At 30.7% G+C, this 15,339-nt stretch overlaps 1 protein-coding gene across 1 annotated transcript; it reads left to right on the top strand.

Annotated features, from left to right (window-relative positions):
- Positions 1–6,975: 6,975 nt before the first annotated feature.
- Positions 6,976–10,941, top strand: LOC103495853 (uncharacterized). Its single transcript, XM_008457530.3, has 2 exons — positions 6,976–7,156; positions 8,021–10,941. Exon 2 carries the CDS (start codon positions 8,168–8,170, stop codon positions 10,361–10,363), a length of 2,196 nt encoding a protein of 731 aa, XP_008455752.1. The 5' UTR covers positions 6,976–7,156; positions 8,021–8,167; the 3' UTR covers positions 10,364–10,941.
- The last annotated feature ends 4,398 nt before the right edge of the window (positions 10,942–15,339 follow it).

The raw sequence follows: 15,339 nt of genomic DNA, 5'->3' as shown, positions 1-15,339 counted from the left end.
AAATCTTTTTAATCTTTTTAGTTATTTATTCGTCTCATATTTAGTATACAATAAACATAAAGAATGTGAAACAAGAAGTGAGTTATAATAGGCTTGATTATTATTATAATTGCGTTATAATAGTTTATCTTTTAAGGGTAGATTATTTTAATTTAAGTTTATAATAATATGCATTTGAAGTATAAACTATTTTAGTTTGAGAAAAAAAAAAAATAATAAACACTATAGCAACAAAAAGAAAAACGATAAATGTAAAATAGTAAAACCGATAGTAAATAATAAATACCCTAACAAATAAGGAATTTTAAAATAGCGTCAATTATAATTAATCGGAAACCTTTAAATAGTATTTACTATAACAAAAAATGATTATTATATTTTTAGAAAACATTTATCCCAAACGCTTCCAAAGTATGAAATATTTAACCTTCGACCTCAACAAAATAACAAAATAAACACATATGTTAATTACTTTGATATTTTCTTTCCCTTTTTATTTTTATCAATTTTAATGATTGAAAAAAGAAAAAACTAAACTAACAACTAATCTTTCTAAAGAAGTTGATTATAAAATGCTACTTAAAAAGTTAGCAACCTTTTTGAAGTATATATAACCTAAACAGACCTTAAAGTAGACCTCAATAATTTTAGTGAAAATAAGTAAAGATAAAGGCATTTGCAATTAAAAAACACTATTTTAAGGATTTGTTTTATAAATAATTAGTTTCTAATATTAATAATTTTCATTTCTCAATGGATAAAATATGATTTGTTTCACAACCTAAAAGCTAACCTGATAGCTAGCTAAGTTAATTATTGACCATAACTTAATGAATCAATATATAATTTAAACAACTCAAAGAAAATTGTTTGATTCTGTCTTTATTTAAGAAACATATAAACTAGCATATCAACCCACAAAGTCTTGTTAATTATAAAATCTACCGACCAAACAATAAATAATAATAATAAAAATGGAAAATTATTAGAAGGGGAAAATTTTCTCTTAAAAAAAAGGTTTTTGTTTTTGGGTGTGTAAAAAGAAAGATGCAAAGTGAGAATTGAAGTCAAATTAATGGCATGAACACAAATTGGTGTTGAAAATTTCAAAGGAAAGATTAAAAGTGTTACGCATCTTATCAATCATATATACTTTTATTTTCTAACCATCACAATATTAAATTCTTCATTTCTTAAATTACTAAACTCCTCTCCTAACCTTTTTATTTAATTTGTTTTTTTTTTCTTCCCGAAATTTGTGATTGATTCCTTCCCATTTTCCTACCATACTCTTTTCTTTGCTGATATATATACACTTACTTTTTGAATATTTAAATAATTTTTTTTTAAAAAAATATAACAAATCCACCTAAACAATTTCAAAAACGAAAAAAAAAAAAAAGCTCATAATTGTACAATAAAAAATACAAAAAATGTTCTCGTCAACAACGTTGTCAACAATCCGCCAATCGTTTAGATTTGACTATTGTTTGATACACAATGATCATTTAATTAGATCTGGATTGCCAAATCTAAATAATTTTTTTTCAAGATTTTTTTGTACACCATCGTTTAGATTTGATCGTTTAAATTTGGGTCACCAAACCTATTTTTTCAAAGAGTTTTTGGTATGCAATTCGTTTAGATTTGACTATTTTTTCAAGATTATTTTGGTACATGATTGTTTAGATTTGGTTACACAATCGTTTATTTGGTACATGATTATTTAGATTTGGACAATCGTTTATTTTGTGCGTGATTTTGAACCAAATAACAATTTGAAAAAAGAAGGAGAGGAGAAACGAAAAAAAAAAATAAAATAGAGAAGAAAGAAGATGAAAAGGGAGGACAATTCTAAAATGTTAAAAAAATGGTCACTTTTTCATTTTGTTAAATTAACCGTAAATATTTTACCACTTTGTTATATTTATGAAATTTACCATTGAAATATATATATATATATATATATATATATATAGTATATATAATTTTCAAAATTGGACTTACTTTTAAATATAAGTTTCCTATTATTATTGGTTATATAAGAGGTAGCTATTATCATTGTTGATTTTGGAATAGGCCACAAATAGGAAATTTTAGTTGGCTATATTTGGATTGGAATTGTGTAACCGTTGATGACATTGGTGAGAACAAATGAAATTATTGTTGGTTTACTTAATTATTTTGTCATTTTCTTGTTGCGTAACTATATTGGTTCTGAAAAGTTTATTTTGTTGATGGATATGTTTTATTGAAACAAATGTACCTAATGCAAGAACCAGAAAATGAAAAATTTGTATATTTAATATATATTAATAAATAGTATTATACATAACGTTTAAATATATGTCAAGTATACGATATTCCTTTACATGTAAAAATGTCAAGTATATGTTTACTTGACACGTAGAAGGCGTCAACTATACAACATTACTTGACACATAAAAGGTGAACTTTGATGGATTACTTGACGTTAATACAATGTCAAGTAAACGTATACTTGATGGTTTTTTAGTGTCAAGTAAACGGATACTTGACGGTGTTTTATTGTCAAGTAAACGTATACTTGACTGTGTTTTAGTGTCACGTAGACGTATACTTGATGGTTTTTAAGTATCAAGTATACTTATACTTGACGGTGTTGTAGTGTCAAGTATACGTATACTTGATGGTTTTTTAGTGTCAAGTAATCAGACTATACTTGACAGTCGATTACTTGACACTTTTAAAAACGTCAAGTAAACATTTACTTGACACTGTCTTAACGTCAAGTAATCCGATTTTTGTAGTAGTGAATTTGATTACATATGATTATTTGTAATATGAGGATAAATTTAAAAAATAAAACAAGTGATAATAAAAATGGGAAACTTTCCTAAATATAACAAACTACTCATGTTTGTGTAACAAAGCCCATAAATTTAGTCATTTTTAATTATTACAGATTTGTTCTCCCGTCTTTTTCTCCTCTCTGCGATTTTTTTATGTTCTCTTTATGTGATTTCTTCATTCTTTCTTTTTTTTAGATTTGGGTAACTAAATCTATTTTTTTCTATGATCTTTCTTTTTTCATTCACTGCCTGCATCGTATCGTCTTTCTTCTTTTCTTCCTTATGTTTAGATTAGGTAACCAAATCTAAAGACAAATCTTTTTTTTCTTCCTTATGCACATTGTTGACGACGCATTTTTGATATTTTACACGGTGGGCCTCTAGGTTTTTGGAATTGTTCTATGTAAATACTTTGCCCTTTTTTTATATATATTTTTGAAAAAATCCCAATAAAAATTAAATAAAGTTTTTATTAATTAGCGTTAAATGTTTTTTAAAAAAGATTTAAAAAATGATGAAATAAAATGGTTTATCGAAGGTAATTTTAAATTTTGAATCATGAGGTCTTTATTTATGAGAAAATAAATTTAATCAATTTTGATAAAAATAAATCACATATTATTTTTAAAAAAGAATCAATCACATAATTATTTAATAATAAAAAATTATATAATCAATCGCATGTCTGATTTTATTTTTTCTTTTAAATAGATTTTGAAATGTCTATAGCATGACATTTGGTCATTTGAAAGAAAACTATGAAATTTTTTGAGAATTTCTACATCCTCTTCTATTCCTCCAAAAATCCTACCCTCCATACAAATACGTTTTTTTTTTCGTCTCCAACAAATCAACCTAATCTCCTAATAAAAGATAAACCTTAATTAGTTGGAGGTTGCATTTTCTAGAGATTTACTTCAAAGGAATTATACACCTCATACCATATGTTCATGCATTTAAGAAGTTGATGAACTAACATTCATGTATAAAGACGATGGACTAACCCTTGAATATTCATAATATTCTGTACCGACCTCATAATCATTATATCCTGCGCCAAATGTTGAATTGACAACATCGTCATCGGGCTACCATAATAGTCTATGTAACATCCAAAAGTTTAAGGTAATTTTGTTGCTTGAATAATTTATGATTAAACTCTTATGGGTGTAGATTAACTGAAATTGAAAGTTAAGGAATTAATTAAAGATTTTTGGATTTTTTTTGTGGAATATGATATTAATTATTTGGTTTTATATAAATAATTAATATAGAAAAGTAAAGTTAATTATATGATGAAATATAATTATAATTATTAAAAAGTAAGATAATTAAGGAAGAGAAAGAAGGTTGATTTGATTGGATGGAAAAAGACATTAATTTAATTAGGAGAAGAAGAATGTTTTAAATAAATATAAATGTTAATTAATGGTTATAATGCCTAAGGTTTAGTGCATCTAAGGAAAATAAAGAAAAAAGAAAGGTTTTTATCTTCTTCCCTAAAAAACCGTAGTCGCCACCCTTCACTATGCAACTCCTTCTATGCCACTTAGCTCCTCTGTTTGCACCACCAGTCTACCGCTGTCTTCTATTGCTACTTGGAATTGATTTTCGTTGCATACCTTTGGAAGGTCCGTTTGACAAAGCTTGAGGATCTAAGTGGGTGAATTTTTAATTGAGAGGATTTTTCAACGTCCGTTTGGTTAAGTTTGGTATGCTAAGGTAATTAAATTAGTAATTTGTTGGCAAAAATAGTTAATTTAGTTTTGGTTATGCAAAGGTAGACTTGTGGTTTTGTTTGTAGCATGAACTTAACCTAAGATAAGTGTTCTACGGGTTGAATTTGTGATAATGGTGATACAACTATATGCATAGCCTCTGTGATAGTCTAAGGTTACCTTAAATTGCGAAGGGTAGCCATTGGACTAAGCTATGGTAAAGGATAATTGCCTATGCTTAATGTGCGGATTGTCTATGCTTGTTGTGAAGTATAATAATTGTTTACATGGCTATTATGAATTCTTGACATGGTATCTTGTGAATTAGATTTTGATGGTTTATTGTGAGTCATTACTGATGAATTATTTTCTTAGCTTATGGGTTACTGTGATAACTGTTATAAAGAGTTATTTGCATAGTGATTATGATAGATAACTATTGACTTAGTTATGAGCTACTGATAATTGTAATCATAATTGTTTAAAGCTATTGTGGAATATGTAAAGGACAATGATCTGTTTAATTTGTGGTTATTTAGGAATGCTTACCGATGATTATTTGTATGCCTATTATAGATTACTATTTGGGCATAATTGATAATTTTATCAAGTAAAATTATAATTATAATTATTAATTATTTTTCTTATGTTTAGGTTAATTTGTGACTTTTTCCAATAAGTTGGAATTGGATTTCAGCTAAATTTGGCATTAAAGAGTTTTGCCCAGAATTTAATCATTTTTTTAGTTAAGATATTCTACTACTGAACTTTCGAATGAAAATTTAAGAAGAGTCTGCAAGTGTTAACTGATTATGCATATACATTAGCTAAAATGCATAGATGAGTCGTCGTAGTTGTTGACATATTTTATGTGACATTTATGCATGTTTGATGGATTATATGCTTATGGACGGTTATGATTAATGTTTCTCGTTGATTGCTACATGCTTTTGGACTGTTGTGTCAATTACCTTTGGCTATTAAGATGTGTACCTACATGTATGTTGTCCTTCAGAATCACAATTTTCACAATTATGATTGTGTGCTTTCGATGAGACACAACTAGTCTGTCATGCCATGTTTTATGTGTGATTTGACGAGATCACTGCATACTTTATCACTAAATTGAACCGTCATTAATATATCTAAAAACTTTTAAATATCAATCGAACCCTGAGATATAATTTTGAATTTAATCTATAATGGAACCATGAATTTTAATTTTAAATTTTATCTATAGTGGAACCATAATTTGCACCGTAGGATTCATGAAAAGCTAAAAAAAGAAAAATTGAACACGTGGATAACCTATATCAACCCAAAATTGAAAATTAAAGAATAAACGAGACACGTAATTGGAAATTTGAGAAAGGTCAAAAGCTAAGTTCATGTAGTCAACACATCTTTACTGGTCAAAAGTGGCAGGTACAACCTTAATACATGAAGTTTATATCTGTTTGATTTCAACTCTTAAAAGTCTATCTTAAATTTTTAATTTTATATCTAATAAATCTTTGAACTTTAAAAATGTCTAATAAATTTATAAATTTTCAATTTTATGTTTAATAAGTCTCCAATATATTTTTGATATTCTAAGCATTTGTATTCAATTGATCTATTAAATATAAATTCATTTTTATTTTTTCTTGAATCAATTACACACAAATTTCAAATTTGGATGCAATGAAAAATTATTAAAAGTTTGAGAATTTATTATCCTATTAAACTTTTAAAGATCTATTAAACATTAAAGTGAAAGTTTTAGGAACAAAACACAGCACAAGTCCAATTTAATAAAACATCAACTTTAAAGTAAAAAAGAACAAAAACAAAGAAACAAGAAGCATAAGTAGAAGCACAAGTTCAAGCAAATCCCATCTTTCAAAATCAATCGGAATATTTTATTTTTAAAAGTTATTGTGTCTCTTTCAACCTCCACTCCTTAGCTTCATAAAGAATCCATAATAAATGCCTGCCTGAACTCTCAGTTAGGAATCCCAAATTAACCACCAAAACAAAAATACAGACTTTTAGGGGGCTATTGTCTTCCCACGAGCCTTTATCATGCAACTTGATAATTTACCCCTTTTCTTACTAAATAATCTATAAACTATATTACTACCTTGGTTAGCGGTATTAGCATGATCTCCAGGGTACAAACTCCATACTATCCAAATTCTTCCATCCTAATAAAAATCTAAAACAAATTCCATCAAGATTTTTAGATCAATTGTTTAGAATTTAGGTGGTTTTAAAACTAAGAGTCTATTTTTTAATGATTTCGTTTTTTATTTTTGAAATTTGTACCCGTCTACTATAGATTTTTTGAGAATGATTTTCACTTTTTTCAGTGGAGAAACCTTGCCCACCCACCATTCATCAAGAGTAGTGGAGGAACCTTGTCCACTAGTGACAGGAGGACATGATGACCAAGTGAAGAAACCTTACACCCACTCACTGCCTGGAAGCCATTGAGATAATTGCAAAAACTAACCTTGAAGAAGAAAACTAGTTTCGAAGAATAAGAAACGGTGATCAGTCTCAAGATCAAGGGGAAGAAGTAATAAGAGAACTCAAAAATACTGAGGAGAAGCCGAAAACTTCAAGGTATGTCCTTTGTAGGCCTTTGGTTCAAGCTTACCGGATTGATGAGGTGTTTGAATTAATTTTCTAAATGTTTAAATGAGTATTTCTAAATAGGAAAAAAAGTGTTCATATGTACTCAAAAAGTTAATCCAAATGACTCCTTATGAGCCTATCATATTTTTCTTAATGAGGTGATGTCAAACACTTCAAGAAGCGACTTGGGCTTCTTGGTTTAAGGTGTGGTCGCATCAAGTTGGGTACAACCATCTTCTATGCATTCCATACATCCCTAATAGTAATGTGTCATGTGGCCAAAAGATTTTAAAAAGCAATTGGTTTCTTTTCTAGTGGTAAGAAGAGGGCCCAAGGGATTAGATATAATCTATGTTGTACATAATTATTGCCCTCCTCAATCATCGACCGATTTAGTATAGGTCTGAGGGCGGCTGCTATTTAATTTTAATTTTATATAATTATAGTTAGCCTAGTTGTTACTTTAACCGTCATTTTTCTTTTAGCTCCCAAGAAAACTATTTTCTAAATCCGTCACTGTTTTCGATAAGACTTTGTTTTTCAAAAAAACATTTGAATTTCTTAATAAAACTTCCCGAAGAAAAAAAAAAACAAAAGTTTTTGAAAATTAAAGAAATAATAGCTTTTAAAATCTTTTTATTGTTTTCTAAATTTGTTTATGAATTCAAATATTTTATAAAGATGAGAAGTATGGTTAAATAAGAGAAGATAAATACAATTTTCAAAAAATAAAAGAACTAATGCCCGAATATTTAAGAATGCCCTACAAACTTCCCTTCAATTATTGAAGTTAAGTGACTCATATTGTAATTTCCTCCTATTGGCCCTACTTTGACTATCCATAATAAACAGGGAAATGTCCATCCTAACCCATTTGAACCAGTCAATGAAGCACCTCCATTTTCAAGACTTGAGATTGATAAAGAAACCACACTTCTTCAATATATAGCACAAAATTTGGATCAAACAATTTAGATACACAAGCAGAACAAGAGAGAGATGGGTGTAGTTGGTTGCAACAATGATGGGTACCTGAATGATGCCAAGTACAGCGAGCCCTTGCCATGGATTGGAATCTACATAGCTGCAGCCTCTTTGGTCTGCCTCTTAGCGATGGCTGCTGATCTCATCCACGGCATCCTCCACAGAAAATTCTGGTTTCCCTGTAAGTTCTTCACTCTTAACTCCACTTCCCTAACCCTGATAGCTGTGGCAATCAAGCTTTCTGTGGATCTCAACACCTCCATGCCTGGCAGAGAGGATCAGCTTGCAAAGCTAAGTAGTGCTGTGTTGATGTGCACCATCATGGCTAATTGTATGCCTTCTCTTGGGTCTATGGAAAATCAAGAAATTTTTATGAATGTTATGGCTCTAGGGATTCTTGTTATTACCCTCATCGTAAACGTCGGTATGGAGATGGGTACTGGAGTGGTCTACGTTTATATGAAAGAGCACGTTTCCGTTCTAATCTTGATGCTTGTTTTACTGGGTATCTTGAGTTTGTCTGCTTCGGTTGTTCCATCAACTAAGAGCTACCTGGAAATGAAGTATGGCGTAAGACATGAATTAGCATCAAAAGAGTGTGCAGCAAATGGAAAAGGAGACAAACTAGTCATCGAAAGACTCAAAGTGGGTTTGATGAAATATTGGATGATGGCTCAAACAACCAGTCCCCAGTTTGTGATGGGCCGATCCGCCACATGTACTGCTTCTGGGGCGATCAGTCTTCTTAGCGCTGCAATTTTAGCAGAGGCTATTCTTACATCCTACTTGATGAAGAGATCATTTAAGTTCTGCAACGGCCAGTCTGATTATAAGTGGTCAATCACTTTTATCCTCGTGATACAGTGTGTAGCAGTTGTAGTAGGGACTGTCGCCCCGGCAATCAGATGGTTTACAGCTATAAAATTCAGGTGTCCAAACCTGAGAAATGGGGGTTACAAGAAGGAATTCAAATTAGAATACTATTGGATTCGATATCTAGTAGAGATGAAAGAGTCTCCATTAACTATCAGAGTTAAAAATAGAGGATGCAGAAAGCTTGCTCATAATGCAAGAAACACGTTTCTGGATGCATGTATCATCCTACAAACGGTAATAGTGTTTATAAGCAAAGTGATTCGGCTTATTTCCATTTTCTTTTTCAGAGGAATCTTCTCATGCTGCGACTGTTTCAAGAGTTTGAAAAACAAGCTGTGGTTTAACAGCACCATTTCTCTCAGCAATTCAGGGTCAGAAGATGATGCTGATTCAAAGCTAGATCTAAGTCGTTTCGTTCTGTATCTTGAAGGTGAAGATGATCTAGTTCACGTGATGGTAACAAACAATTATCATGCCGTACATCATTGGATTCAGAAAGGGCAGAAGAAAAAACCTAAGATTCTCATTCACCTATTGGAAGGAACGATCATATCACAAGGTTTCAAGGGAGTGGCAGAGTTTGATAACCATCAAGTTCCATGTCTAGATTCCAAAGAGCCCCCGAATTGCTGGGCGCTTCCTGTGGTGACATTAACAGCCATAGCAATTTCTCTTCCAAACATAAGACGTCATTTAATCAAACACTTGGTGACCGCAGTAAATGAAGGTCTCCGCTACATAAGACGCATCGAAGATTGCTTCGACACGGAAGGGAATTTCATAAACCTAAAAAAGGCAGCAGAAATGGTTTGGCTAGGAATGGATCTCAACAATCAATGGCTAGGCATAGACCTCCACAAAATTTCACATCATAAAGAAACCCCAAACGAAGTTTTCCAACAATTTTCAGATGAAGCAAAGAAAATTTACACAGAGGAGAAGACTACTAATGAACATCTATGCTTGAAACTAAGTACTTCAAAATGGCCAATCAAGATATTGGCTGCGAACTGTATGTACAGGATAAGCGAATCGATGCTGCTAAAGTACGAAAAGAAATACCGGTATACAAACGAACAATTGTTCTTAGAAATGGAAGCCACGATTTCTGGCATAATGGGAGCATGCTTGACGAATTTGGAGAAAGTGATATCAACAAAATGTGCAAACTTTGTGATTGAGAAACGAGAGAAGAGCGTGAGAGAAGCTGCTTACATTCTTGGGAAAACAGGGAGGATTTTGGATGTCATAGAAAAGACGGCGCTTCCACCACTTGATAAATATCAAATGAGGAGCATTGATGAATGGCGATTGGCTTACAAGCTGGAGATGTAGCATTTGAGGAAGGTGAAATTGAGAGGAGTTGAAGCAATGCAACATTGATGGATGAAAGGACTACAGAGATTGAGATGCAAGTAGAAGAAGAAAGGGTAGAAGGATATTAAACATGTTGTTGTAAAGTTTGAATCATTCCAGATCGGTGACACACCATTTGCCATCGTGTCTACGGGAAGTGTGTGGTTACTCACAGTTTGGCTTGTCCAAAGCGTAGCTGTCCCAACTTGAAGCCTATGACGATGTGAAGCACCTCTCAATTTCAAACCATTCCTACTTGCTCATTTAAATGTGTTCCCTCTGCATTTCTAGTGGGTTCATTATACTCCTTCATTCTGTATAAACCTTTAAGGGAAAAAAAAAAAAAAGAACAAGAATGGATCTGTCCAAAGAAACAACCAACTAAATCTTCACTACTTCTTTAGTTTCATTGTCTAAGAAACAAACATGAAAAACGGAAGATCTCAATCAAATTCTAGTCATCTACTGGACATAGCACAATGGAGGCTCGATTGAGAATTCGAAATTGGAGGATGAAGAACAAATAATTAACAATTGATTATTTTTATTCTCACTAACTTCAGCCTTAATTATCAATTATTATATAAGTAGTCAATATTTGCTTATTTCTTTTGTTCACTTCTTCAACAACATAGTAACAAATAAACACTCATATAAATTAAAGTGTAACACAATTACACTGTATGATATTACTTTACAAACAATCATGTCAATCATAGTGTAACACAATTGCTCTTTATGATATCTTTTTACGTTTCATTAGGGAATCTGGTAAAAGATTTCACTTGCACCACTAAAATGCCATAAACATTGTATTTAGTTTCAATGTAATTAAATATTGTTAACAAAAATCGTAACAATCCCCAATATTTTCAATCTAAAATTATTATACTAAAATCACATATCTGCATCTAAATATTGAATCATATTCTTTTTCCTTTTCTTTTGTTTTTGTTTTTGTTTTTTTAAAAATCTCATATCTTTACCTTGTTTTTTATTTTAAAATTCTATGTCTTCTAATCTATGCCTCTAACTGAAAAAAAATCTCATATCTTTATCTTGTTTCATTTTAAAATTCCTTATCTTCTAATCTTATTTTCCGCTTTCATTTCTCTCTCATAGCTATCTAATTCTCCAACTTTTGTAGCATACTCACCTTCTCACTATTGTTTTGCAAAGCTCGATTTTGGAAAAAAGATGCCTAAGGTTTACATTGTAATTAGTACCATTATTATGATTTTGTCGATCAATCTTAATTTGGCATTGAAGAGTTGAAGTTTTTTTGTTTTAATCTTGAAGAATAGATCAGGCATTTATTTTAAAGATTTGGATCACATTTTAGTTGTTAGGAGGTTGGAATTGAATCAACCCTTATTTTTGTTTAAATAAAATACTTTTTAACTACAAATAAAATATAGGTTGTTAAAATACGTATTTTAGAATAAACTAATTGTAGATACTGTTGGTATGAGATTTCTAGGGAAATGTGTTTCGTAGAGTTGAACTTATACATTGATGTTGTGTTTGTGTTGCAATGTGGTTCGATTTCTAGCACTTGATGTTCACATTCTCTATCGATTGAATGCGTATGCTTAATTGGACCAAAATAATTAACATGATCTAATGGTCATCAGGATTTGTCTATTTATGTCATCAATTTCAATTTGAGACACATGTAAACTTTAAATTAGTTCCAAATTCAATTATTTGTATTTTTCATCATTAATTTGGTAAATGACATGTCAATTTGTGATCGATCTAACATTTATCATTCAACAAATGTTACAAGAGCATGTATATGAGTGTATGTGTCACACCCCCTCCCGAACCACCTGCTAGCTTAGCCTAGAAAACGATGTGAAGTCGAATGATAGCGCTCTCCTCTAACGATACCTGTCGACTCTGTTGAACTATTGAACCCGATAAACATACTAATCTTGTAATATAAATTACTTTACATGTAACACGACATTGCAGAACCAAGACAAATCTTAGACATACATGAAGTGCAATCCTGAAATAACTAATTTAGCAAATAAACCTGATGGAGACACCATAGCCAACAATATATCCAAAAAAGATTTACACAACCGCAACACTTCGAGCTTACACAAAGTGTAGAGTATCTAAATCTTATAAAGACATATACAACATAACAAAATAGACTCTATTACAATTCCAACCACGTATTAGCAATCGATCTGGTAGCTTTCGGTAGACTAAGGCAGTCTATCAGGCACCGAGAGCTCGACCTCTACTTGAAAAATGAGAAAAACATTTTGGAAGGATAAGTTATAAAACTCAATGAGTGACTCAGTTTAAAACTGTAAATCTAGAGATCATAGCACATATAAATCTGTTTAATCAAACCTTAAATATAAACGTATAATGATAACAACTTTCTCAAATATTCAGCTTGTGCGTCATTGAAATCTAGTAGGACATATCAAGTATATCAAAACTTTTTAACTAACATGACAAATCTACGTTGTGTAGGGCACTCTTAGTGCAACTACGTTTACTAGCTCTACGATGTAGTGGGACCTGTCCAACACTCCCATTGTCTTTATCGTAGTGAGACCCGCCCAATACTTACGACAACGTCATTGTTATGAAGTACACTCAACGTCAACAACAAAAATCTAACCTGTGTGTACGCGGTACTATATAGCTCGAGCTCAACATCTCATTCATGTAGTTAACAGAAATTTCAGAAAGTCAAATGAAAACATTAAAACATGTCTACTATCTTTATCTTTCGTAAAACTCAAGCTTACTCAAATTGTGAGTGGAAAACTCAAGATCTAAAACAAAACAATAATTGCTTACAATGATATTGTTTCAACTATTTTTTAGAAAATTGATAATAACATGCTCATATATAAATTTAATCATAAAACCTAAGCTTGAAACTTATGGTCGAAACCATTCATAGAAATTATGTATTATTCATACAATCAAATTCAAACATAAAAACACAATCATAAATAATAGTTTAGAAATTCAGTTTTGAAATTCGTTTGTCACTCACAGCCTTAGGCTAGTTCCCTGCTGTGTAAACTTGGCTAATCTCCTCTTGGCCTATCAAATAACCAAAACCAAGCATCAAATTCTTATATAGTCTTGTATCTTTATGCTAACTTAAGACAATGCACAAAATATGATAATCAACAATTCCAAACTTAGACATAAAAGAATATTTTACCTATTCCCCCTTAATCTTCTGGATTCAACAACTTAAATTCAAACATTTATAACTTTCTCAATACTTCACCAAAATTAATGTACTTTATATCAAACTCTATGTTGGAACTCCTTTACAACTTACTTGAAGGAAAGAAAATGAGATTCCCAACAGATTACTATAAAGATGGCCCGAAACAGAGGTAGTCCAAAGTTAAGTCTTATGCTAACCCCTGACTTGCTTTTGAAATTAAGCTTTCTTTTAATCATTTTTAGATCACAATTTCTTCATGAAAGTTGTAAGAAATTGCATAAGATTTTCAACCATATCTAATAGAACTTCTAAATATCTAATAGAACTTCTAACTCACTTTGTATAATTTAGAAAACTTGAAAAAACAGAAGCTTCACGATTTCGCATACCAAACTGTGACCTGAATGCCTCTTCGAAAAACACTATTCTAATATCAGAATTAGCTCATGCTTCCTTGACAAAACCTATTAGAAATTGAACAAAATTTGAAACAAAATAAACTTCACCTTTTAATTTCTCTTGAGTAGTTCAAACCAACTCAAAAACCAAAGGATGTTTGTGTGAATTCAATCTGTCAAGAGAAATGTCATGTTAATCCAAACCAACTCAAAGCAAAGATCGGAATCTTTGCTTCCAATCTTCTCAAAGCCTCTCTCAACACAGCTCTGAAGTTGAAGATCAACACAAAAGAGATGAAAAATAGGGGAAGAAAGGTTGGGTGGTGGAGAAGAATGTTGAAAGAAAAGGCACCGAATGAACTTCTCTTTATCTCCTTCTTTTCTTCTTTCTTTTCTTTATTCTATTTTTAAAATCATATATATATATATATATATATAATATGTTATTTCCATTCTCAACGTCTTAAATTCAATATCCTGTATTATATGACAATAGCAAAGAATTCCAAAGAAAATATTGGGTTTATAGTATGGACCTCGAAAAAGTTAAAGTTGAAGTTAAAATATGAGCAATTTTTTTGGCTCAATTTTTGACATATCAAATTAATCAATCTTTATATTTAGTATATGAGTTAGTTGATTTAAATTTGGGGTAAAGTTTGGAATATGACCAAACCTTAATTTGAGGATAAATATTTAAATTTGAATTTATGATAAAATTTGAGGTTTTTTAAAAAATATAACAAAGCGGCAAAATATTTACATTGTATAGAACAATTCTGAAAATGAAAAAAAGCCCACAGACCCACGATAAAAATACCAAAAATGCCCCGTCAACCATATCGTCATAACACGGGTAATATATTTGGTACACGATCATTTAGATTTGGTTATTGTTTGGTACACGATCGTTTAGATTTAGATCCAAATCTAAACAATTTTTTTTCAATTCTATCATTTAATTTGGTTATACGATATATATGATCGTTTAGATTTGGTTATACAGTCGTTTAGATTTGACTAAACGAATTTTTTTAAGATTTTTTGTGACATGATCGTTTAGATTTGGCTAAACGATTTTTTTAATTCTTTTGGTACACAATCATTTTTTACACGATCGTTTAGATTGGCTACACCAATCTAAATAATTTTTTAAAGATTCTTTATACACGACTCTTTAGTTTTAGCCATTTTTTTGTACACTATCGTTTAGATTTGGCTACCCAAATCTAAATGACGTAAAAACAAACAGAGAAAAATAAGAAAGACGATGGAAAGAAATTCCAGTGAGAAAAAAAGGAAAAGAAGAAAGATAGATTGAAATCGCAGCGAAAGGAGAA

Source organism: Cucumis melo, chromosome 8 (genome assembly GCF_025177605.1).
Source record: "Cucumis melo cultivar AY chromosome 8, USDA_Cmelo_AY_1.0, whole genome shotgun sequence".
Lineage (NCBI taxonomy): Eukaryota > Viridiplantae > Streptophyta > Magnoliopsida > Cucurbitales > Cucurbitaceae > Cucumis > Cucumis melo.
The sequence above is the reverse complement of the archived record's forward strand: the minus strand, read 5'-3'. Positions and strand labels throughout refer to the sequence as shown.